The 26,217-nt window shown below is 40.3% G+C and overlaps 1 protein-coding gene across 2 annotated transcripts in view; it reads right to left on the reverse strand.

The window, feature by feature from the left end:
- Positions 1-23,744, reverse strand: part of tsc22d1 (TSC22 domain family, member 1) — a 30,619-nt gene extending 6,875 nt beyond the window's left edge. The window contains exon 1 of one of the 2 annotated variants that reach the window (XM_061054134.1): positions 20,402-23,744. In XM_061054134.1, coding sequence (XP_060910117.1) covers positions 20,402-23,070 — 2,669 coding nt within the window. In that variant the 5' untranslated portion in view covers positions 23,071-23,744. Of the gene's footprint in view, positions 1-1,518; positions 1,848-20,401 lie in introns of those variants that run through there. The other variant, XM_061054136.1, reaches the window with a different exon arrangement.
- Between the last annotated feature and the right edge of the window lie 2,473 nt (positions 23,745-26,217).

A 26,217-nucleotide genomic window follows, 5' to 3' on the forward strand; every position in this document is an offset into this window, starting at 1 on the left:
CAGACTCAGAAAGAAACTTTGGAGGAGCTACACATGATTCAGGTGGTAGAAATCCAGGGAGATCAACAAAATAGTGTTGAAGAAAAAAAAGAAGGTTGAACAGTCTCCCATTGACAGAAAGATAACGCTTTAAGATAACAAATCTGAGTTTACACCATTAGATACAGCTATACAGCAATGCGGCTATACATTTAGGTTTGTGAGGCTTTTAAATGAAGTTTTACATCTTCAGTTTTTCCAATGGTACTGCAACATCACATCATGTGTTGTTTCTACCAGTGGAGTTGATCCATGAAACTGTCCAGCATAATTTCTGCAAACCCACAGAGGAGTATGAAACTGCATTAGAATTAAGGTTACAGGCTTTAAGACAATTTGCTTAACAATATACCCGTTACTTTTTTTTTTTCTTTCTGGAAACAGGATTGTGGTGCTTCAATGGAATATGATGGTGCCTGTGCTATTGTTTTGAATAAAATGTCTGAATATGCTGAAATCTCAAAATACTGCTTTATTGGTATCTTTTTTGATTCATTACAGAGAAAGGTTACCTGCAAGATACTGCAGGATATGTTGTGGGTATCTAGGTGAGCTGAAGATTGGTATTACTGCTCTGCTGTAAGACAACACCTGCTTAGTGACCTACTGAAACAACCGAAGAGGGAATGACCCAAAGACTGTATGCAGACAAACGCTGAAGGTACTTAAACAGTCGTTGGGTGATTTTTTAAAATATTTTTTAAACACATGCACCACATAGTACACCATTAATCTGTTGGTTTCTAAAACACACATTTGAAGTGTGACTTAGAAAACAATCTACGATCAATAGTTGTTTAACAACACAAGGAAGTGTATTCATATAAACATGGAAACATTAGAAAGAATCTATAGCCTAAAAAAAGACCACCTGATGCATCACAAACGTCTGCAGGGCTCAGATAAATGACACTGTGTCAGGGTTCTTAAAGTGTAGAATCTCATTTTAAACTAAACATTTTTAACATCTCAAGCATAAAATGCAAATTAAAAAAAATGCTTTCAAAAAGTAGCAAGTCTTAAGTTGTAAAGCAGTTACCAGTACACTTTATGTGTTACTGTAGTGTATATTATGGCAACAAAGCCATTGAGAAATAGCACATGGCAAGTTCTTAGGGTGTAGGTTTATTAAGTGATTGTCTCCTGAAGAGTTTTCAATGACACAAACTTGTACCACAGATTAATGTCATAGACACTTGTTTATAATTCAATAAAAACTAACAAATGCTACAATTTAATAAAACTGCAAGTTCCATTTAAAACATGAAATGAAACATACAGTGAGATGAGGCCCAGTCAATAAGTTTATAAAATCTGCTTTAATAATTCCTTCCAATTGATGCTGCCCCTGAATCCATGAATGGCTGAATTAACAGAAAAATACAGATGTGCAGCCCGTTGTGTACATCTACTTTATTGATTGGCCCAAGCGTTGCCACACTATTCTGACTCCACAGGGACTCCCTGTCTTCATTTTACCTTTTGAGATGCTGCTCCAGCTCCCAGAACAAAAGCTTCATTGCCATCTCGTCATGGCCCTGCACTTGTACTCCCCGTACTCTCATGGAGCCGTCAGTCAGCACGATCATATACACTCCAAAGAAAAAGATCAAAGTGTCCCAAGCTTCTTTGTTTGGTGTTTTCTAATGCCCCTTGTTCTTTCTTAAAATGTAGTGAGCAGATCTGGGTCGCGCCCTATGGATGCATTAGTGGATGCTGCTGCACAGGGAATCAAAAGGCAGTATGCTGGGTTGTGATGACTCTGTTTATTCCTGCTCCTAATTTGTCCTCTGTCTATGTCATCTATTTGTGTTTGAATGGCTGACTAGGGAGTGAATTACTGGATACAGACAGTAACTAGGCGGGTGATGACGTGTGATCATGTGATCCTGGGAGTTACATAAACCTTCAACAGTGATCAGCATGTGGGCGAGTGATTTCCCTGCTCCTCCACTTTAAGCCCCCCTGCTCTCTTTATCCTGAGACATTGAAAAGCAGTACAACATTTGGCCTCAACATTCTTTCACAAATAATATGATGAGCACAATAAATCACAGTCAGTCTCCCTTTAGAATCATGTGATTTAATCACCACATTAATGAGATCTCAGACATGGAGATGCTCTGTTTACATTTTACATCCATGGTTTGGAAGTGATGTGAGAAGGACTATCCAAAAAAACATGGGTGAGCCGGAATACTTACAGTACTTTTTTTTTTCTTGTTGTCATTTATCAAAGTTTCTAAACCATTAATATCTTAAAAGTTTTTTACACTCTGTAGTTTTTTGTTTTTTTTTATTGCCGGCCCTCTGCGTGATAGACAGGAGACCCTGTGCTTCAGGGTCTTATCTTGTCATTTCTCATTGAAAGACCGCCTTAAGATGGCTTAGGGCCGCCACAGACTGAAAACACAACTTGCACTCACAGCGCCTCCACAGGCTTAGCGACAGCCAGCCAAGAAACAACAGGTAAAGGATGAGCACAATGCAGGGGATTTCACTTGTCCTAACAGACTTCATGTGCTGGGGTGAATCAGTAGAACATGACTTTTGGTTGAGTTAAACGGTCCTACGGCAACCTCTTTGTTTACAGGACTTAAAAAACGACTAACAGTTCAAGTAACAGGTTCCAAACACACAATCAAACTCTGACTATCTGATTTCTTACCTCTAAAAAAACACAAAAAAAAACAAATGAGTAAAAATTGGTAAAAATACATTTCGCTTTAGTCCAAAATTACCTTTTTTTTTCTGCTGGTGACGTTCCCGCAGCGTAAGAGCACCCAGTAAACCACACAATGAGTGAATACTGCTAAACCATGTGATGTGAACCCCCTCTAAAGCAGCTGACGTAACATGTCATTATTTTTACGTACACTTAGTTTGTTAGTGGAGGGACGCTGGAAGTCAGTTTTAGTTGGGGGTGCTAAGAGAAGTAATCCTATTTGATGACGCCACACAATCGGCTACCCAAAAGCATTTTCTTTTTCTTAAGATTTATTTTTGGGCTTTTTGGGCCTTTATTTAAGAGATAGGAGAGTGGATAGAGTCAGAACTGGGGGAGAGAGAGAGAGTGCGGAACGACATGCAGGAAAGGAGCCACAGGTCGGATTTGAACCTGGGCCGCCCGCTTCGAAGACCACAGCTTCCATACATGGGACGAGCGCACTAACCACTGTGCCACCAGCGCCCCTCTAAAGCATATTTTAATAATTAATTGTAATGTTCAGTATTTTAAATACTTTGAGTATTAACAGCAGCTCAAACTATTAAAGAGCAATTCAACACGACATCATCCTCACACTGAAGGTTCAGACGTGGCTTATGACCAGTTTAGAGTTTATAAAAAGAGCAGTGAGGGTGCTGGCAGACGCACAGACAGAGGAGCACTCATCGCACATTGGAGCATTATATGCGTAATGGCACGTTCCCACCGTTATCTTTAAATGCACGTTTTCAACATGAGGGAGAGAAGCTTTAGAAAAAAGGGTGTTTGTGCTGCGAGGGAAGGTGATCTAATTTTTAGACTGCACAAAAAAGAACAACATTTGAAGTTTTAACAGACCAGACGTCTGCAACAAATGCATTCAAAGAGATTTCATTTGTCTTAAATGTTGATCAAGTCGGCAAAAAATATACCGGGGCGACCGTTAATAAACCTGGACGGCCTGCCCAGGTGGGAAACACTGCGCATTACACTTCAGAAATGACTGGTCTATAGTGAAATGCTACTTGAACAATGAGTGCAGCCTGTATAATATGGAATTGTCCCGGTTCTCCAGATTAGCCACTCAGGGCCTGTCTCTGAGAATGGACGGTCAAACACGACATGATTTTTCAGGAGAAAAAGCATTGCGCTCAAAGGGAGCATGATTCTTGCTACCTTGCACACTTACATAAACACAGTGTGCTCAAGACAACTGAAAAACTCCTCAAAGGTCATTTGTTCTTACTCAAAAAGAAGACCATATCAAAAATATATCAGCACTTGCAATCACATACAACCTTTAATATGAAAGATAAACAGCAGCTACAAGAAAGAGCCCGAGGCTCTCATTAGTGTTTTAAAGACAAATTTGTGTGACGCATTTATCAACATTCCTCAACAGGTGCCAAACACGATCATAGCTAATTAATCAAAATTAGTAAAAAAATATATATATAACAAAATGAAATAAAATAAGATACAGAAAATTCTCAAATCCCCAACAAACAAAAATGTATAATCAACATTATCTGTTCTAATAGCCAGGTACGATGAAACAGATTGGCACTTTGCATAGCAGCCTCTGCCCTCAGTGTTTGAATGTCTGTGTGTAAAGGGTGAACGTGACATGAGTGTAGAAGTGCTTTGAGTGGTCTGAACTCTCAACAGAACAATATTGTATGTTCAGCACTTTTTTATTTTTTAAATCAAGACTATTTAAAGACTGGCTTCAAATTTCGACCCAAGCAAGTATTTAACAGATTTTAGGTTAAAAAAAAAAAAAAAAATACAATTTTTTTGCACTATCGTTCAAGAAACGATGACTACAAGGACTGCCTCAAATAGTTTTTTGTGGAAGGTTTTAATTCATCATGTAGACACTAACAGCAGTTCTCCGTCTATAACTCACCAGGGTCATATGATTCTTTGATTCTCAGTGGAGGTGGGGAAAAAAATTGATACATAACTTCCAAAAAACTTTTTTTTTTTTGGTAATCAGTCACTCCCTGCTAAGTGCTAAGGCTAGCTTTAACTCAGTAGAATTCCAAATGGAGCAGCAAGAAATTCAGCCAGTCTCACAGATGACTGGAGTAGATCCTGAAGGATACACTAATTCAAAAATAGACTTTGATTCCATGGATCTATGAATCCAGAATCGTTTTGAATCGAAAATAGATTCTGCATCGAATCGTTTCACATGCAGGGAAAATGTACTATTTTGTAGAAGAACTACCAATCCGTTTTCCTTTCCATTACTGTATCTTGTGTAAGTCCTGTTTGTTTGTTTGGGTAAAAAAGTACATTACTTACAGGAAGAACACTTCTAATGTGTCAGAGAGAAATGCAATCTTGCATGCCTACACAAAAAAGAAAAGGGCCTATTGAAATGTTGAATTGTAAAGGCTTTTGGCTGAGCTGTAGTTTGATGATGGAAAGCACACACAGATGTTACCAGTAAGCCCTGGCAGTGGTATTCCATAGTCACACCCTGACTATGGAGAATGACAGAGAGCTACTGAGTGAGTGAGTCAGAGAGGCAGGGACGAATGATGAGTGGCAATTTTGGCCTCCATACGTAAGAGAGAGGTGCTGTTGGAGAATTAGGGCTGACAGCAGCAAGTCCTTAGTCCTCGCTCCAAACTAAACACACACACACACACACACACACACACACACACATACACACACACACACACACACACACACACACACACTGGGGGAGAGGCAAAGTGAGAGAAGGAGAGAGAGAAAGAGTCAGGAAGAGACACAGGAGCTAGAATGGCCTCGATCCACTGCCTCAGCATTCGTACTGTCCCATAAAGACATAAGAGGAAGAACAGAGGAAGAAGAGCTGATACAGATTTATTTGAACCATTTTTAACTGCTTTAAGAAAAAAAGAATATTGTATTCTCAAGCCTGATATTGACTTAATCAACTACATTTTGTAAATATCAATTATCATCATGACGGATTTTATACAATGCGGAATGAAGGAAATATAACCTCTCTCACACACTATAGATAATCTTCTGCAGTGTCTGACTTGGCACCAGTGATGACTCTGCAGGCCAACAAAGAAACTGTGCAAATGACATCAAGCTGATGGTGTTGTAGTGGTTGTGCTCCAACATTCTCAAACATGATTATACAGGACTGAAACAGCACAATGGTTCCACAATACTGGCAGATGCAGCTCTTTGCTGATAAATGCTATCTGCAGTCAGCTGTGCTGCTGATGTTATTTGCATTGTTTGCCTGGAAACTTGAGCACAAAGCCGAAGACAAGTCATCTGTTCCAGAAGAGGTCCAAACTTTGCTTCTCTTTTCAACACATAAAGGATCCATGTTACATAAGCATGTTTGATGTGTATGTGAGCAGCAGGTTTGAGTAATGAGTAGTGAAACCTGGCATTAAAAGGATTAGCAGCCTATGAACACAGGGCCTTGAGTGCAGACAACAGAGGACAGAAATAATGCTAACCGCAGCATTACATGTCGGGAGGGAAGGCACATTCTGGGGTTTAAGGGTACATGTAAGACTGCATATCTCACAAAAAAAGTCCACTACTGCTGGACATTAGATGTTGTTGGAGTTAACACATGATTATTTAATTCAGACTTGATGACTAAACTTGGATGTAATGTTAAGTGCATTAAACTAGTAAAAAAATATTATGTACTACTTGTATAGTAGGCAGTTTGGAAAACAGCCTGTGTTTCTCTGAATTACACACAGAACTACAAGACGAAGTGAGTCATCTGCCTTTCGATGCCATGGCCTACATGTCATTAAACCCCCGAGTGACACACTAATACTGAATGCTTACGTTGTCTTAAAGCAAACCTACAGTATTCCATGAATGTCTTAGGTCAACTGAGTTTATTTAAAATATGTATGGAAGATATCATTATAAATGTTCTTTATCAAAAATGTCAAATAATAGTAATCAATAAATCACTGAAAAATGTCCAATGCAGCTTAAGCAAAGGAAGCTGCCATTGGGTCAGGAAGACTTTATTAAATCAATAACTTTGCAGCAGTAGGCTTTAGCTCTGACCCATTTTCCTGCCTTCTCATTTGAGTGTGGTTGTGTGTGTGCTGTGTTTATACGCCATTACAAGATTAAAGGTGACAAGAAGAGGACAGCACAGTGAGTGGATTAATTAATGATGACTCAGCTGCCATGGCCTAAATCTCTGACAACAGTCAAGCTATCATGAGCACAGCTTAGCTACAAACAAACAAACAAACAGTGGTTTCCTGCAAGGCTTTAAAGTCTGACACAGTAACAGTCAAAAACATGAACCCTTCACTGAAATCCTTTTTTGACTCTTTCTAAATTCAAAATAGTGGACAGTTCTGTCTGAGTCATTAAGTGTGAAATTGCTTTGACAATTGATTTCTGCAAATGAATCGTGTATGACCCGGTTTTCCATGCAGTTCACATGTACATCCTTCATGGTCGTAACAAACTGCTTGCAGGGCACACATTGAAAAGATCAGCCTTGGACCCATAACAGAAAATAAACTAAGAGAAATAGAAGGGGGGCAGCAGTAGCTCAGTGTGTAGGGACTTGGGTTGGGAACCGGAAGGTCCAAATATGGAAGTTGGTCTGGTAGCTGGAGAGATGCCAGATCACTTCCTGAGCACTGCCGAGGTGCCCTTGAGCAAGGCACCAAACCCCCTCCCCACCATCAGCTCAGGAGCGCCTGTCGGGGGCGGCTCCGTCACTCTGACATCTCTCCATTAGTGCATGTCCATAAGATCCCGTTTGTGCATGTGTGTATGTTTCAGCCTATATGTGTGTTGCATGACTAACAGAGTGTAAAAACTGAATTTCCCCTTGCAGGGATCAATAAAGTTAATCTTAAGATTTCTGACTGGTGACCACAAACAACGCTATTTTACTGAACAATCGAAAAGATTTGTTAAGGGAAGGCTTGCTGACATGCTAGAAACTGCTAAAGTCTGAAAAAAACTCATTTCAACATATATACTGTATACATCTGTGACAGCAATCAACACTGCCATCTTCTGGTGAAAAATACAACTTTGGTTTAAGAGTGCTGTGACATTTAGGAGGTAGGATGCAACCTCCTGCACTTCTTAATAACCCTATGAGGCAATCATTTTCACTAACGGATAGCTTCTTACTTTACGTTAGTAAACCATAGGCCCTGTTAACACCTGGAATTAAAATGTGCCTACAAGTACACACAATCTTGTTAATCAAGAAAAGAAAATAGTCCAACACATTGCTTTTTCCTGCTTTACAATGAACAATAACCTTTAAATTGCCCTTTTTTAATAGACAGTTTAAGGTGCAATATTTACACCCCTGTAACATCTGGCCATTAATTTGAACTGCACAGAGTCATGACGGTAAGACCAAGTTGTCCCACTTTTGAGATAGTGACATAGTTATTACAGGGACAAGACGGGCGCACTGTAAAGGCCTGATCCAGCAGGGGGAGAACAGTACTGTGTCTCTGTGTGTGTGTGTGTGTGTGTGTGTGTGTAAATATTGAAATCCTGCTTTTTGTTGTCCTTCTGCAACGCTGTGATGCACCGACTTGGACACCAATATGCTGAATTTCTGAATCAATATAAATGACCATAGGCGTAATGACGGCACTGTTGCGGATTGATGATTCCGATAGCTGACAGGTCCACTCTATATTTTCCTAATCTTTTATGCTACTAGGTTGCAGAGAGTCCTGTTTGCAGTTTTTGTAAATGTTTTTTTTAAATACATAAAAAAAATACATGGCCAGAGGTTAAACTTCAAAGACTGATCTAAAGAAACTAGTATGAAAAAAAAGAAACTGGAAACTGAGCATCAATATATACCGATTTAGTCATTTAATTACTTTTTGGGGAAAAATAACTACTCCTAAATAAACATGTAGTGCCTAAGTTACACTTTTTTTGAAAAATGTTTAAAAGTTCCTGTGGCTGTAAAAGAGAAAAACAAACTTCTCAACAGTAGTGTTTGTGAATATACTTTTAATAATATAAAAAGTTTTGTTTAAATCCCATAAACACATTAACTCGTTAGTCGTCATTTAAAATCAACAGCCTTAAGGTTCAATTTAGCTGTTGAAGACTCTTTTTGACATTGCTGTTGCATTGTGGAAGTTGTGTTAACAGGGGGACATCCTATTGGCTCTCTGAGGCCTTTAAACTTCATAGATCAAGCTGGTAAACACTGCCATCTGGTGGCAAATACCGACGCCACTGGTGCCATATTACTGGTTATTTTCTGTAAAAGACCAGTACACATGGGGACATTCTTTGTGAATGGTTTCATGCCACCAATTTTTCCCAATGCATGTCTTTGTTGTGCTTTGCTTTTGATGAATGTCGGACATGTTCCAAAAGCCCAGCTTCAACAAGCCAGTGGAGTCACTCACTGCTTTCTTTGATCAAAGTTAGATTAAGGTTTTTTTTTAATTCCCCATCAAAAGCATCAATGCCCTAAAATGCACATATCACACAAATTAAGTCCACAACCTCCCAGTCCTTTCTAATAAATCTCTACTACCAGTCAGATGTTTAACAATAACAACCCTTTTAACAAAGCAACTCACAAGTCAAAAATAACTGAAGTCTTCTCATCAAGCCATCCTTTAAGAAACACATCTGGCCATAGGAAAGAAAGCTATCAAGATAATTATCAAACTATGAAGAAATTAAAAATCCAGCACTTGCACATATTTGTCATACTGTACTGAGATAGATCAACTGGGTGTGACATTAACAGCTCTGCGCTAAGGAAAGTGACAACACAGCGAATCAATAATCAAATCTGTTGCCAACACTTTGAATAATAGATCTTTATTGATTCGTTATTGCAGCCCTGAATTGTGCATTTTATTCAAAACCTTCCATGTGATGTGACCTTGTGTCTGCAAGTCAATCTAAGATTCGTTCTTACTACAATAATTTAGACATTACACATTTGAGCAAAGATAATCTAAGATTGATTTTAGAACACTGGGTCACTTCACATGAAAGTTTTGGGATTTTCTTTAAAGAAAATATAGAAAAAGCACAAATCCTGGGCTACCATACATCATAGTTAAACGAGATGTGAGTCAGGGCCCAAATTCAGCAACCAGAAGTACAGCTCCAAATGAGAGAAAATGATTAAGACCTTTGTTGTAAGCCACTCAATAGACCAATATTTTCCTCTCTATTTCACCTCTCCATTCCTATTGGTTTTCAGATTTGTTTTGTGAAGCGTTGCCATTGTGTGTTTGTTCTAATCTTAATAAATTGTTTCCTGTTCAAAGATTGAAGGATTGTACGAGTTCCTTTCATCCTTGTAGCTTTAGCCCAGTGCCCAATTTTGTGACTTGAACAACACTGCTTTGTGACCTTAATAACCATAACTTTCACATGACTGATCCCTCAAGTCTCAGATGTTCAAGCACATGCATGGATAAAACACTGTGCATTTAAATTATAGAATTGTTTCGATGATTTAAAGATTACTATACTTGACTCTCAGTCAAACGTACACCTGTAAATTTAAAGGTTGTTGAAATCGCTTAGTATAAAAAGAACAAGAAAGAACAGAAATATTATAATTGTGAAAAGCACACCCACAATTGTCAACTGTTCAAACACAGTAAGAAATGATAGAGAAATTGTTAATACCAAGCAAAAAGAATGGCTCCAAGTATACAAAGCTTGCAACCCCATTGTGCTGATAATGAACCACCTAGGTTGGCTCATTCAGAATATGGTTATTCAGAATGACCGCATGAAGAAGCACTTACTGCAGAGGTACTTCCATGGTCATTTTCAAAGTCAGTGTTATGACATGTAGCATGTATAAGGCTTGACAAATATTACGTCTTCAGACACCAGCCTTCAAGTCATCATATGACCAATAGGCATAGCATGGTGTATGTGGGCAGTACACAGCCAACAGGGGGTAGTACAGCACTATTTACAGAGCTGAAAATGGTCTGCAGGCACTATAGTTTGCTTTCATGCTTCAGTGATTGAGACAGCAAGAAAATGCATTAGAGCAGATTATTTAAAAACTATTTAGTGTTGTGACTTCTGTCTTGGGGTCACTTCAACGCAGTGTGTGTGCAAGTGTGTGTGTGTGTTTATGTGGGGTGGGGTGGGGTTGGGAGGGGGAATTAATTGAAAAACAAACTTTCACTTGCAAGAAACAGATTCATTCCTGCAGATTGGATTATCAGTTAATTTAGTTTGCTTTTTGTTTTTGTGAAGTCTAAATGGAGGACTTCAATAAATTCAACATATAGAAATAATGCGTGCAATTCATCACATTACCGGACATACTAATTCAAAAGAGCTAAGAGTCCTTGTGTTATTCTTGCTATTAAGAGAAGAAGCAGCAGGCTAGACTATTGAGGGGGGAACAAACTCGCCCAACCCCTCCCCAGCAGCCTTCCTCATTCAGCCACAGAGCATAGAGAAGGGGATTAGCTCACACAAAGCAAGAATGAATATCCAGCTCTATGGGAAAAGACACTCGCTGGATAGAGCTCTTACGTCATCTCAGCCGAGCAGTAGAAAACTGAAACTGTCGGACTCCATCAACCTGAGCGAAGCAGAAAATGAACAGGTACCATGGTGACACTTGATCATCCATGCACAGACTGGTTTTACTACAGCGTGTAATCTTTTTGAATCTAGGCTAAAACTCCAGCCTCATCTGTGGATAAATTGATTGTTCAAGCCGTGCAAATCATTGAAAAAAAACTTTGTCCCGTACAATTACGATTGATTGTCCTTCTAATTGCTGTACATTGAAATCTATTCAAACAAAATATTGTCTGGTAGTATCTTCTCCTCTGCAAAAATTCTTGTCCATTTATGACGTGACTTTAGTGCTGAAGCTTTGTTGACTTAAGCCTGGCACACACCAAAAGACTTTTAAAATCTTAAATTATTTTTTAAAACCTGAGAGACCCCAAACACGACTACAAATAATGACAGATTTAACAGTTTTGTTTTTATAGTGTGTGGTGTCCAACTCTCTGGGGGAGACTTTCCATTTCAGACGAGAGGGCAGGAGGTTTTCTGAGGCAAAAAGTTAAGTCAAAAATTGTTATATAACGCTATAATGACAACTTTTGTCTTTATATCAATGCTATGTGTAGTTAATCTGAATCACAACATAACAAAAGAGCAGAGAAGACCACACTGGCAAACAGAAAACACAACGAAGCAGTTAAATTACAGAGAGATCGTAGCAGTCTCGTGCACCAGTCACAGGATATAAACTTCACCACCCCCTCTCACACTCGCTCAAGGTGAATTCTCCAGATAATGGTACATTCCATTAACTTCAGAACTCTGATGTCGCAGCTGGGATGACAACACACCCGACAATCCACAGAGTGCGTGCTCGGCGATCCTCCAAACACAACAGGAATTCTGATCGTAAATATTAACCATGTTTAATTTTATAGATTAGAAATTGGGGCAGCTTTGATTGTCTTCCAAGCAGATCGGGGAGGGTGAAATCACTCTTAACACACGTCACACCACAGGAAAATCTGGCAAGATAATTGGAACCATCTGCTTGTAATTGGGCCTTTGCTGACTGTGGTCGAAAGGGGCGGATCTTGTAGTGTGTAGCCCACTTAACCATCTACATTTATGATCAATTACTGAAATAAGCTTCAGTCCTTCCAGCCTTTCGAATGCTTCTGAATGTTGTGAATAAATATCTTTATATTAAATTAACAAACTGTATGAAAAATATTAACCCGAAAAAGCAAAGTCACTGACTACATTCCCTCTGTCTGTGAGTGTAAGTAAAAATGTGTGTGTGTTTGTGTGTGTGTGTGATTCCTGGAGCTGACTGGACAGTGTTCTGGCCACAGGAATGCAGGCCATGATTCAGCACATTGCCTGCATGTTTAGGGGGATGACAGTAGAAGGCCACTAGAGCTTAAAAATAAAGTCTGAACTTGAAACCTCTTCAATACAGCTTCATTATTTCATACACCATACATGAGATAAATGAACTCTACTTGTGGATATTTCAACCCAAAACTAAATCCATGGTTGAGCTATACAAGCCCTTTTTCTGCTGAACCAAAATCGATGTGATGTGTGACTCAAACTACTTCAAACTCAAACTACACCACACAGGAGGTGAATCAGCACAACAATCTATCTCCATGTAGTAATTACTGCACGACAACCAACTGTTTTAATCACACAAGGAACGAAATGAGACGCTATATCAACCTCTCAGAAACCAAAAAGAACAATCCATGCACATTATTAAAGAGATACTTCACCCATTTGCATTAAGCTCTGTGTCATTAGAAACCTGGTAGTATTTTTGAATGGTCGTGCATCCCGCCCTCATTTTCCCCTGAGATGGGAAATCTTTGTATTTCTTGTCTACAAAAGAAGCTGTGGTTGTGGTTAGCAGGGGTGAAACTACATCACTAGTTCCTCATATATTCGACCACTGAAGCTACAGACCTATCACAGATCAGTGGGTGGGAACTCACTCCCAGAATCTAAACTTAACGTCCGCCATACTGCTTGGAAGTTATGCTAACAGGCTCCATGGAGAAAGCTGATAAGAACCGACAATGGCAAAATAATGATGTTTCAACTTCAAATTGATATGGATGAAGGGGATTTTGAAGGTCTTGTGCTTGAATCGGATTTTCGTGGCTATCTCTACGAGCCGCAAAATATAGCGGCCGCTGCAGCCAAGATAGGAGACCTGCCTGTTGGCGGCGGTGAGGACGAGGAGCCGGGGCCGGCTCGAGCTGGGGCGGACTGGTAGTGTCGGTGCTCTCACTGTTTGCTTATGAACACGGACAGTAATTTCCAAGATGCCAATTCCTTCAGGAAGAAATCTCGGAATCAGTTGAGGAAACGGCCGTATGTGTGGGAGTGGCCTGCGGTGCTGTGCATTCTGGGAGTTGGTGTCTTTCATCCACATGAGCCAAAAATACACTTTCTGCCTTTTCTCAGTCAAGAAGGCACCAACTTCAAAATGTATTTCACATTTCTACTACATGTATGACCCAATGTCAACACAGATTCATGTTTCAACGGGTGAAGTATCCCTTTAAAAACCAGAGACTCTGTCAACTTATTTTGATGAACTCTGAACCCCATCAGAGGAGGGAACATAAAGGAACACAAAGAACAATTTTGCCACAAAGCTAATTGCTTCTGTCCAGTTATATAAGTACGAGAATATAAACAACAGAAGCAGGTTATACTACAGCGTGTTTGTGTGTGTGTGTGTGTGTGTGTGTGTGTGTGTGTGTGTGTGTGTGTGTGTGTGACGGTCAGGCAATAGTCTCATAGATGAAAGGCAGACAGACTAAAAACACAATCCATTATCATCCATTACAAGCCATTAGTTTCCCCACTGCACTCCTAAGTGAAACAATTCTGTTTATTGATGGAAACCCTCGGAAAGAAGGGGGCAGGGACTAATGAAATCAATGCAGCATCTGCACAAAGCATAAAAATAAGCAATAAACAAAGGCAGGGAGATATATATATATAACGCTTATGGCTCTGCATTTATCTCTATTTTGTCAACACACTAAACTAATCTAAATCCCCTTGCTTAGCTACATTCTGCCATTAATGCTTAAATCACTTGGATAAAAAAAGGCATATATTCGGTAGGCTGTTGTGAGACCTCCCTCCCTCTCCCTCACTCTTCTGCACTGTGTTGCTGCTCTGTCGTGTTCTGGTGTTCTCTGGCTTGGTCAGTGAGGTAGAATTGGGGGAGGTGTCAGCAGCATAACAAATCCAAAAAACAAAGGCTGTTTACTTTAAGGGAAACACTTTAGGGATGGCATCTGTTGACAAATCAAATTTCTTTATTTAAAAAAGGCAGCAGCTCTACGCCACAACAATATTGTTGCGTTTACTATACAAACATAATTGTGAATGAGAGTGAATATCTGTCAGGATACCAGTAAACAACCTACCCCTGGCTAAGAAACAGAGCAGAAAACACCTATCATATAACATGGTAACACAGTGTGCACATTTACTCTATGACTCATAAGATCAATTGTATTACCAAGAATTTTGACTTTAAAAAGTGTTAAGGAAAATAGCGATACAACACTTCAATTTCATTTGAAAATAAACACTAATATCATCAAGGCTAGTTGATATTAGTAGAAGAAGAAAAGGACATATCACTTACACATCTTTACAAAATAAATACCAGAGCCTGTGCATCAAAAACAGAGGCTTCTGTCCGCACTGCTGCAGTTGCTGGTTTGAGTCCCTGACTGGACCCTTTTGCTGCATGTCTTCCCACTCTCCTCCTAAACAATACCGGTCTCTCTACAGCTGTACTGTTAAACAAAGGCAAAGTATTACCCAAATAGAATTTTGCCTCTATTTAATGCCCACTCTTGACTTACAGATCAAAACATCTGGAGATCCTAGGTATAAGTTTCATCAAGCTAATGATCATACAAAACTATATAAAAACCAACAGTATGATGGAGACAGTTGGAGCACACAAGTTTATCAGAGCTGGATCAGTGTTGCACAGTTCTGCTCAGTCTCATTTCATATGCTCCAGTTTGCTGTATCCCTAATGGTCTAAACAAGCTCCAGTAGACCTGACTCAGTTGGGTTAGGTCAGGTGAGGTCACTTCCTCTATGTGTCGTGAATTTTGGGGATCTCGTTGATCTCCACACAATGAGCAACGAGCAGGGCGCACACTGGCTCCCTGCACTGCCAGGGAGAAGATTACATTCAAATCAGACAGCAGCAGAGACAGCTATTGTGTTACCAACCTGCTCACATTCCCCTGAGCCTTCACACATTTAAACAAATACACACACTAAGGCTGGGTCAAGTACGGTTCTTCAATCATTTGAATGCAAATCTTTTTATTGGCAAAGTATAGTAAAAAAGACGCTATCCATTTGGAAAAAAAAGTTTCACCTTGCTCAACTTTTACTGCACGTTTTCTGGTACTTTGTTGGCCATTCAGATACCTGTATGATAGCTAAAGAACCACACAAACACCCAAAAATACACAACAACCTTGGATGTGTTTGTTTTCAGGATGTCTTTTTCATATCTGTATCATATGCATATAATTGGCAAGTAAAAAAAAACTAATTTGGATCAAATCAAACTGCCAATTCTTATTCCATTTACAGCATGTGTGACTTTATTTAGAAATAGCGCAGTGGATAGAGTTAGAAACCGGGGAGAGACAGACAGTGGAATGAAACAGGAAAAGAGCCACATTGGATTTGAACACATATTGAAGGGCTGAAATCTGGCTGAATTTAGAAAAGTAATGTACAAAAAGTATGAATATAAAAAAGCTGAATTAACATTTTTAAAAAATCATAAATTCAAACACAGTTAGCAGCTTTGAAAGTGTTATGGTTATCTATAAAGTTTAATAATTGATGTTTGAATGTTTCTACCCTAAGTATGAATGAATAATTAAGTGCTGAAATAACGTTGTCATTTTAAGCAAATAACTTCACATTAGGTTCAAAGTTAAGTATAAGAATTGTCTTATATACAGAGGTATAGACAACTTTTTCCTTTGTCATTTTTCCTGATAACTTCAACAAACTCAGTTATTTTATTCAATTTGTATATTTAACCTTTATCTCACAAGAAAAGAAACTCGGGATTCAAAATCTCATTTTAAAGAGTGTCCTGGCCAAGACAGACAGCAACAAGATTTACAGAGTTACAAACTAACAACGACATCCACACATACAAACATAATTTTAACCAATATAAATATAACAATTGTTCGCTAAAAGTCTTGTAGATTTAAACATGTAATTACAGCACCCACACTGGGAAAGATAAGTGCTAATTTGCCATAAGCGCTAGTTGCCACCCGATAGTAAGAAGAGGAAGAAAAATATGACAAAACAGCCAATCGTGTTGCAGGGATAGTCGTTGGAAGGCTTATAGACGCTTAGAGCAGAAAGGAAACACAGCCTCAATGAGTGAAAGTGACGCTAAAGAAAACGATGTGCCTACCAGCTCAAAGCAGGAGTAAACAACATCGACAAGAAATGACACCCAACTTCAGTGGTTTGGAGATATTTTGGCTATTTACAGTCCGACAAAAAACAGAGTAATGTGCTCTGTAACTGTGCCAAAGAAATGTGCCAGCTAAAACAGGCAACATCACAAACCTTTTTCCCCAATTTAAACAATATCACTCATTGGAACACACAGAAAGCAATAAATTACAGTCCCAAACAAGTGTTAGTGGACCCTCTGCAAGCACTAGGCCAGTAAGCATTACTCCACAGCAGCAAACCATTACATAAGTGTTTTCCAGCACTGTACTTATGATTATGAAATGTTCCTCTGTTCAAGTATAGTTTGTCATGTTCTGACAATAATAAAATAGTTAAACCACATTTAACCATTTGCTTCCTTTAGCTTTCACTCAGAAGCAAACATCAGCCTTTAAATATGAAGGAAATAATGATTTGACATTCATTGTAATAATTATCGATATCGACTGATGTGAAAAAAAATGTTGTCGGGATATCATGTTTGTCAAGATCACCCACAAACACATCAAAGAGAACATGTACAGCCAGATGTGTCTGCCTCCAAGTCATTTAAGATTATTTGAAAAGCATCCAGCAAACTTGCATGCGTCATGGGTTGGGATGAAAATCTATAAGAAGTTCCATTTCAAAAAGGTACCAAATTCTCTAAACCGTCAAGATTGCAAACCTCTGACTAGAGCTGGGTGATACAGCCTAAAACAAATTCACACCAAACTTGAAATATGATTTTAATCCTTTTTTCTATTGAACAAAAAAAAACTATAAATGACAAAGAAATTACTAAAAAGTAGTTCTACCTTTAATTTATGAATAAAACTTAACAAAAGTTAACTGTATTTCCCCTTGAGGATGAATGAATTAACCAGAATACTTCTTTTGGGATTAAAGTGCAAACTGCAAACTTGTCCTTAAAAGTGCTCGATGCAGTTTCAGGGTACAGCAAAAGTACAAATGATGCAGAGCAACTTCAGCAAAGTACTTTTAGCTGGGTGGCACATACCTGGGGCCACACAGTCTCTCTGTATGAAGTTAACAGAAGGGGAGCATCTTTAAGTTAAAGAGAATTTTCATTATGGAAATTCCTCCTAGAAAACGAATACATTACGATTTATGGATAAAAACTATTTTAACGCCCTGCACATTGCAAAAACAAAGACATCATATTCATGTGTCTATGATGCTAGATCATTTAACGAGGAGCCAGGCTAAAGCTAACTATTACAATGCTGCTATGTAATGTCTTTCAGCCTGGAAGAGACTGAACAAGAAGACAGCTTGCAAATAACAACAATTCACTTAGCAAATAGCTATTTCTATTTTTCAATAAAAATAAAACAGACAATTATAAAATGTTATTGTGCTACTGTAATTTAATTTAAGTGTCACAATAAAATCCACTCTACAGTGTGTTTTGGCTTTCTGGCAACATTTGATCTTTTCTTATTTTCTCAGCTCCTGTATGTTGCAAGCCACAACGCTGGCCAATGTTTTTGTTTTACTTAAATATAAGCCTGATGTAAAAAAAAACAAAAAAAACATTGGACGGTGTGCTTCAGGGTCTTTCGTCTGGCGAGGATATTTTCAAGACAAAGACAGCCAGACCCAGCAGGGAATGTTGGTGGGGATGACTTTGCACGAGCTAGCTGTGTAGAGGCCTGCTTAGTGAAGTGAAGACTCTCTCCCAGACAGAAAGAGGCGAGTTTGAAGACATGGACTACAGCACAGAGTTGTTTTACAACCAATCCAACCAGGGCTCTGACTCCAGGGATGATGGACACACAGCACTTTCAGTCAGAGACAAGAGAGGAGTAAGAAGCAGGAGAGGTACAACGGGGAGGTTGGAATCACTCAGTGCCAACCTCTGAAAGTCTGAGCAGGGTCACACGTTGATGTCAGACTTCTAGTGCAAGTCGCAAAACTCTAGGAGAAATCCACCTTGGTGTTCTAGGAAACTGCTGTTTAAAAAAAGTAGCATCTAACTTTAGCCCACTGTTTTGTTTGTCTAGTACCCTTTCTAAAACTTAGAATATACTCCTAACATCATTTAGAATAAAGTATCAGGGCATGATCAAATATTCATTAAATTGAATCTTGGTCAAAGATTGATTTGCACATGATTAGTTTGTGGTCGTGAGTTAGCTGTGCATTTGAATCAGCTGTTGCTTTGTATAAGCATTTGCACTATTTTTTGTATAGCATCCACTGGGCTGGCTCCAATTCCAGTCATTTGTAAACAAACAAAGACTGCAGTAGGGCCTACAAACTTGTCCTCTTGTGACAGCAGGTAAACTACAAAAAGAAATAACCACGAGTCTTATTCTGCATGACAATTTTCTCATGTAATACAAGGTTCCCGTTTTCCCTCAATTGCTACTTATCATCAAAGACAATAATCCACCTTATCCCCGTAGGATTCACATTCCTCAAAGTTTAACGTCATGTGATAACGGTGGCCATCCTTCTGTATCCATCCAACTGGACCATAGTGACTGGACTAATATCTACTTTACACCGATGTTACCCTTTTCATCCCCATTTGTTTAAACCTGTCTAGTAGTCAGTTAATATTGGTGTCTATAAATCAGGTATCCAAAACAACTTTAAATCTGAGCTGGTGATAACGTTTTCAGTTGTCAAGAAAAGGGGCAAGATTGTAAATGAACTGAATTTGAGCAATTTCCTGCTGCTGTGAGGTGATTCAAAATCCCCAGTCTCCCCAAAATAAATTCTTAAAACTCATTATTGGGAGAACATTCCACTGGACTTTCCGCTAGTAAGTTCATGGCATAATTCTGTAGCCTACTGGAGTTCAGTAATTAACAGTGTTGAGAGAGCAAGAGAGAAAGAGGTTAAAAAATTGGTGAGCAATATGTGATGGAAAAGTACAGGGCTATACATTTTATGTCAAAATGTAAACCAACATTTCTTCCCCATGTCTTTAATGAAATATGGAAAGAGAATTTTCAAGACTTACTATTAGAGAAAGTCTGGCAAAAAAATAAATAAATAATAAGTTATGTTTTGATTCATCTGTGGAATGAGACTATTCATAACTAGCGCGTTTGCAATTCTCTGTCTATTTCTATCTCTAATTAAATTTCCATATAACCTCTGCTTTGTTTGATGCTTTTCAACAACAAATGTGCTGAAGGTGTGTACAGCAAACTGTGTGTCTTGCAGAAATTGTGCCCTGTAATGCAGACGGTCAGGATTCAAGCAAGGAGTCAGGCTAAGTAAAATGTTGATTCACTGCAGTCACTTGATGAAGACAAGAGACATCACATGCAGCTGAGCTTTGCACAGTGTCTCACTGACACGGGCCAGACAGACTGTGGCACCCTGGCCACTGTCTCGAAAAACAATAACATTTTTCTTTCTTCACAGCTAACACAGCAATCAGTAAAATTATGCAGCTTCAAACAGACTCTGAATGTGGAGTTTACTACAAAGACCCATTTAACATGAGTAATATACTTTGTCTAAAAAGTGTGTCTGATTTAAAATAAATGTTCAATATGTTTGCAAAACAACAACTACTATAAACAAAAAGGACAAAAGTAAGTAAATAGAATCTCTTACCCATCCTCCTCTCCATCAACGGCCTTGAGACCAGCTGATGCAGTTAAGGCACAGGCGGTAGTGGCATTGCCCTCCACGTCTTGACCCTGCCCAGCGCTGGAACCAGATGCCGCTTCCCCTCCGGACAGCTTGGGCAGCCCCAATAAAGCTGACTGGTGCTGGAGAAGCAACCGCTGGGCGTCCTGCAGCTGAGTTGTGGTGAAGGTGGGCAGACTAGCATAGAGGACACTAGCCTGGGCAGCATGAGCCAGGGCCTGGGCACTGTTGGGGTCCTGGGACAAGCTGACACATGATTGTTGGCTATGGGGAACATTCTGTGGGGGCATCCTACTATTAAGTCCAGTGTTGTGGGCTTGGGGATCATTCTGAGGGTTGGGAGCGAGAACACTCAATGCAGACACTTGGCTCTGGTGGACTGTTGTAGGCAGCTGGGTGCCCAAGGACAGGTTTTGGTTTTGTGTTGGGAGTGACTGCGGTTTCTGCTGCTGGCAATCCAATTGGCTGGGGTGACTCTGGGGCTGCTGGCCAAGACCAGGTACGCCAACTTGAGATGGCATACTAGAGCTGGAGGCCTGAAGGGAGGAGGGCTGCTGGGGCTGTGTGTGAAGGAGTGCCTGTTGCTGCAGGCCACCAATCATCTGACAAGCTCCACCAGCTGGTCCAGAGGGAGCTGATGCACACTGAGAATGAGGAGCTTGGTGGGCCTGGGTGTACTCAATTGGCCTCACTTGTACTGGGGCTGCTTGGGGTGTAGTGGCTGGTTGCTGTGGCATAGTGACATAGCCCATCTTCTGCTGCTGTACACCCACTAGGCCTTGTGTGGAGCCAGTGGATTGATTAGCAACTGCCTGGGCATAGGTGAGCTGCTGCTGGTGCACAGCAGATGTAGAAAGCCCAAGTATGGTCTGGTGGCCTGGCATGGGAGCTGGCTGATTAACATTTGTGGGAGCCGAGGGGGCAACAGTAGTCTTAACATGTGAATGGCTGATATCCTGCGGGTGCATGTGAGGTTGGGTTTGGGACCCTCCCATGCTTAAGCCACTGGGGAGGATTCCTTGAAAACCTTGAGGAGGGGAGACATAATCCTGGGCAATTTGGGGTCCCCCAGCTTCTCCACTGCACACACTCTCAGTATAATGGCTCAATGTACTCATAGTGCTACTCACAGAACTACCACTTGTGCTTTCCCTCTCCGAGGCCCCGACAAAGCTCTCAGAGACAAAGTGACGCATGCTGAGAGACCCAGCATCAGATGCAGAGGAGCTGGGAGCAGAGGCCGGGGTCTCCTTGTCATAGAATTCGGTGCATGTCCATCTGCCCTTCTTAAAGGGCTCTGAGCTAGAGTCCAGCTTCACCACCCTGAAGCGAGAACTGGTGGTAGCCACTGCAGGGGCGGTAGTCGGGGCGGACTGGGCAGAAGCAGAGGGCACAGGGGCTGTGGCAACAGGGACACTCACAGATTGCAGCACAGCAGATCCGACTCTACCGTGGAGCCCACTGGAGATTGCCATCCCTCCAGGGGCGCCGACAGCAGAAACAGCAGCAGTAGTTATTGTAGTCATGGAGATGTTGGAGTTGATGTTTTGTGGTTGCTGGATAATGCTGACATTAGTACTAATAAGGTTACTCCCAGCTGCAACAGCGCCACCTCCACTACCCCCACTGCTGCTCATCACATGGGGAGGAAAGCCACCACTGCTACTGCTCGTACTCATACTGATCCCCCCTTTCACAGGCACGCTGGCAGAGCTCACCATATTCACATTACTAACACTGCTGGTCTGGGGATTAACTATGCTAACTGTAGTGCCTGTAGCAGAGTTGTGCATTCCAGGGACAGATCCTGGGGCCACAACCCCCACAGACTGGCCGACTATACTTGGAGGGGCAGCATGGGAAACATTCTCTTGAGGAACCCCCACATTAGAAGGCATTTTCTGGGTGTCACAAGGTAAAGCTCCTGACGCTAGGGCAGACAGGGTGCTCCCAGGTCCAGAGGATAGTGGGTACACGTGTGCATGGTTAGGATGATGGTGGTGTTGGTGGTGATGGTGCACAGTCCCATTAACCATCGGACTGTGGTGTTGAGTCTGGTTCATGGCATGGGGGTGTGAAGGCTGGTTTGGGGAAACAGCTCCGGGGGTCTCCGCCTCATGGAAATTATTCAGCGTCTCCTCTGACGAGCTTCTATCTGCACCCACCATGTCATTAGCTCGCGACAGGGAAACATCCAAGATTTCAGAAGAAGACAGATCCTCTGTGTGAGACTCATCAAGGTCGTCATAGCTTTCTGTATCTTCTGCAATACTGTTGTTGGTACTCACAGATATCTGCGCCGGAGTCACACTTGTGATCTGGAAGCCGCTCTTCTTTTTTATTTGAGCCCCAGTGGACTGCGTCGCTTGGGGCTGGGGAAGCAGATTCAGGCTGTGGGGTGGAATATGATGGGGACCAGGGGAGGATGAACCAGCAGGGGGTTGGCACTGGATCAACAGGGAGGGTTGATAATCATCAGCAGGGACGTGGCTGTTATTGACTGCTGGGTTTGCCGGCGTGGACAATGTAGAGCCGCTCCCGCTGCCTGTGTTGCTACCCCTTCTGTGAAAGACAGCCGGGTGCGCCATCTTTCTAATACTGCCAGAGTCTCCTGCAGGGTCCGGGTGATGCATTTGGAGAGAGTCCGGGGGGCAGCTGGTCTCTGACAGTATGCAATAAGCTTGCGATTCGTTAAGGGCGCCGTCTTGAAAATACTATGGTCAACAGACAACACGATCAAAAATAAATATCCTCACAAAGTGTATGTTGCACTCAAATGTCAGGCAAAGTTATGCCAATATGTACAGCCTCTCATACAAGACTCAGTGTAGTCCAGTGTCCGCTTACTGAACAGATAGCCTGTTATCAGCTGATGGTGTCATTTACCGGCTCACTACCTATCTGTTAATGTCTCTGTTAAGCACAGCCGTGTTTGTTTTCAGGCTCTTTAAATGTTGTAATGTCTTAACAAGAAGAATAAATGCAGTATGAGTTAGCCTTAAATTAGATGCTAACCTAACAGAGAAGTAACGTCAGCTAGCTAGCTGCCAGTCTCCATCACCGGCTAGCTCAACACAGACTAATATACTGAGTCGATTTAGCTCAAAGGAAAGAAAATGAAAACAAGCAACCTTTCTATCCAGAGTCCAGAGATGTAAATCCAACTGTGGTTTTTATATCTGCGCAGAAAGGTTTAATCCATTCCTCTGAATCCTCGTTTTGGTCTTTTGCTGTATCACTGGTTGTTCAGTCCTCTTCTTCTGTGGCTCTGTGCTGTGACGGGGCTGAAGGGGAGGGGTGCTCGGTAATATGGCGTCCGCGCATGGTCCCTGATGCCAGACATAAAGCAGTCTGGGAGAGGCGGTGACGAGCCCAACATCAACACCGACGGAAAATGCCGGAAAGTGCCGAGGACTGGACGAGCCCTCAAAAGAGCTGAAAGAAGATACAGAGATTTTTAAAAAGAAGTACGCCTATTCATGTGTTGCACCAAAACTACCAAAAGATATCTTGAATTAGAAATATAGTAATATATATAATATATATATATAATGTTATATTATGTTTATCAAACCATTCTGTGCAATAACATGTTACACTTTATGCATGCCTGTGTTACACTGAATATTACGGACTACACTTTTGTCAAATAGCTGATCTATTTTTTATTTTTTAAATCTATTTTTTAGTATCTATTTTTTGTACATTCTTAATTTTTCTTTTTATATTTAAATTGTACTGGGTTCACTTTTTGTTTGCAATCTTTGCTCTTTGCTGCTGTAACACTGTAAATTTCCCCGTTGTGGGATAAATAAAGGATTATCTTATGTCATCTTATCTTATCTTATCTTATCTTATCTTATCTTATCTTATAGCTTAATGTTGACTTCTACGATAATTACTACTAGTCATACTGAGATTATCATTATCGTAAAATATATAGGCTATATTTCTACCAAATCTACCTACGGGTACAAATAAAGTTACCTTACTTTACCTTTACATTCCCTACTATTATTTTATTTTATTATTTTATTATTATGGATATTGCATATATGGTCTATATAAACGGTTTTTGTCTTGCTGTGACTGTTTTTTGTCTCTCTGCTCCATTTTTTAGGCCAAACCGGAGGTGGTGGCAGATTGCTGTTTACCATATTGGAGTCTAATTCTGCTGGGAGTTTCTGTCTGTTAAAAGCCTGTTTTTCCTTGCCACTATTGCCAGGTGCATGCTCGCTGGTTGGTTAATGATAGGTCTCTTACAGAGAGTAATGTCTTGACCTACTTTATATGTGAGTTATTTAATAAAAAGATTTTAAAAAATACTGTTTGATTGATTGAATGATTGACAAAGCCGCAAACATAAAGACTGACTAAATAATGACATCAGCATAATATAACCATTTTGCTAAAAGTCCTTCTCCTTTGATACTTAGCTAAATTTTAAGTGAGTATGAATGTATTTCATTTTATTGCCAAACTGTTCATAAATGTTTTTATTAATTAAACATTATATTGTATTTGATGACGATTGTGGGATGATGATTGTTGATAGATAATTTATTGTGCATTGTATAACTATGTTCAGGTCTAAAAAAGCAGTTTATTGTCACTTTTAATCAAGGGATATGAATTTACCCCCATAAATAATGTGAAATTCATATAGTAATAAACTATCCATTAAGCCCCAACCTCTGAGCAAAACATCTACATCACAACAATGTTCCTGAAACAAAGGTAGAAAGCAAGCTGCTAGATCTCTCTGCAGACATAGGTGCTAACTACACTGAAGGATTATTCTACACACAGGTTCTGTTTTTGGGCCTCCCTCTCTCTGTCTCTCTCTCGATGTGTGTGAGAGAGTGAGGGACTGAGAGAAAATGTTTTGTACATTTGTATGAACTCTCTGGGTCAATGAACCCTGGTGTTAAACTGGCCAACCATCTCCATCCTCTGTGTTCTGGTCTTCTCTGTTTATCTCTGAACATTAAGATCATTTTCAAAGTCAAAATCTTTCATGTGATATTTTCTCTCCAATATTTTCTCCTCTTTTTTCTACAAATAAGTCAAAAGGGAATCATGTACTATTGTCAAGTTAGTAGCCTTATTCTTGGTTGCCTATTAATTGCAGTTACTACACTTGATCACTGTTAAGAAGAGTATTAAATAGACTTCCTTTTAACCTGCAAAGTGTGATGAGTTAGCTTTTGTTATGACTTGGCGCTAACTAAACTTGGATGACTAGACTATGTTAACTTGTATGTCATTTGGTTGATCTGCTCCATTTTCAATAAATATGAAAATGCCCTTTTGCACTGAGGGTAAGTGAATGTCTCTTTATGACTGTGTTTACTAAGGACTGAATTTTGCACAAAAAAATGGTAAATCATCTGCCAAAACTCTAACAACAGCTGAACAAGTCAATGTGTTGTTTTTGTTAATCTTAACATATAAGAGCTCGCCAACTTTCACTCCTTGAAATCAGTGTGATTTTTAGGAATGATAGTAAATGCCTTAAAAGAAGGCAAGCAGGGAGGGAAGTGCAAGAAATCGAGAGAGGAGGATTTGAGGTTACAAATAGAGGGTAAGGACAGAGCTGAGGTTTGTGACGGGGCAGAGGAGCAAGAGAGAAGTAATGATTGACTGCCAGGCTAGCAGACAGGCTATATCCATCGATACAAATGATGGAGGACGAGAGACAGCAGCAGCCTAGTGCAGTGTAAGCGTCTGGTGCTGTCAGCAGCTTTAAATCACACTGGCACTCCACAAAAAAAAAACAA

This window comes from Labrus mixtus, chromosome 13, assembly GCF_963584025.1.
Source record: "Labrus mixtus chromosome 13, fLabMix1.1, whole genome shotgun sequence".
Lineage (NCBI taxonomy): Eukaryota > Metazoa > Chordata > Actinopteri > Labriformes > Labridae > Labrus > Labrus mixtus.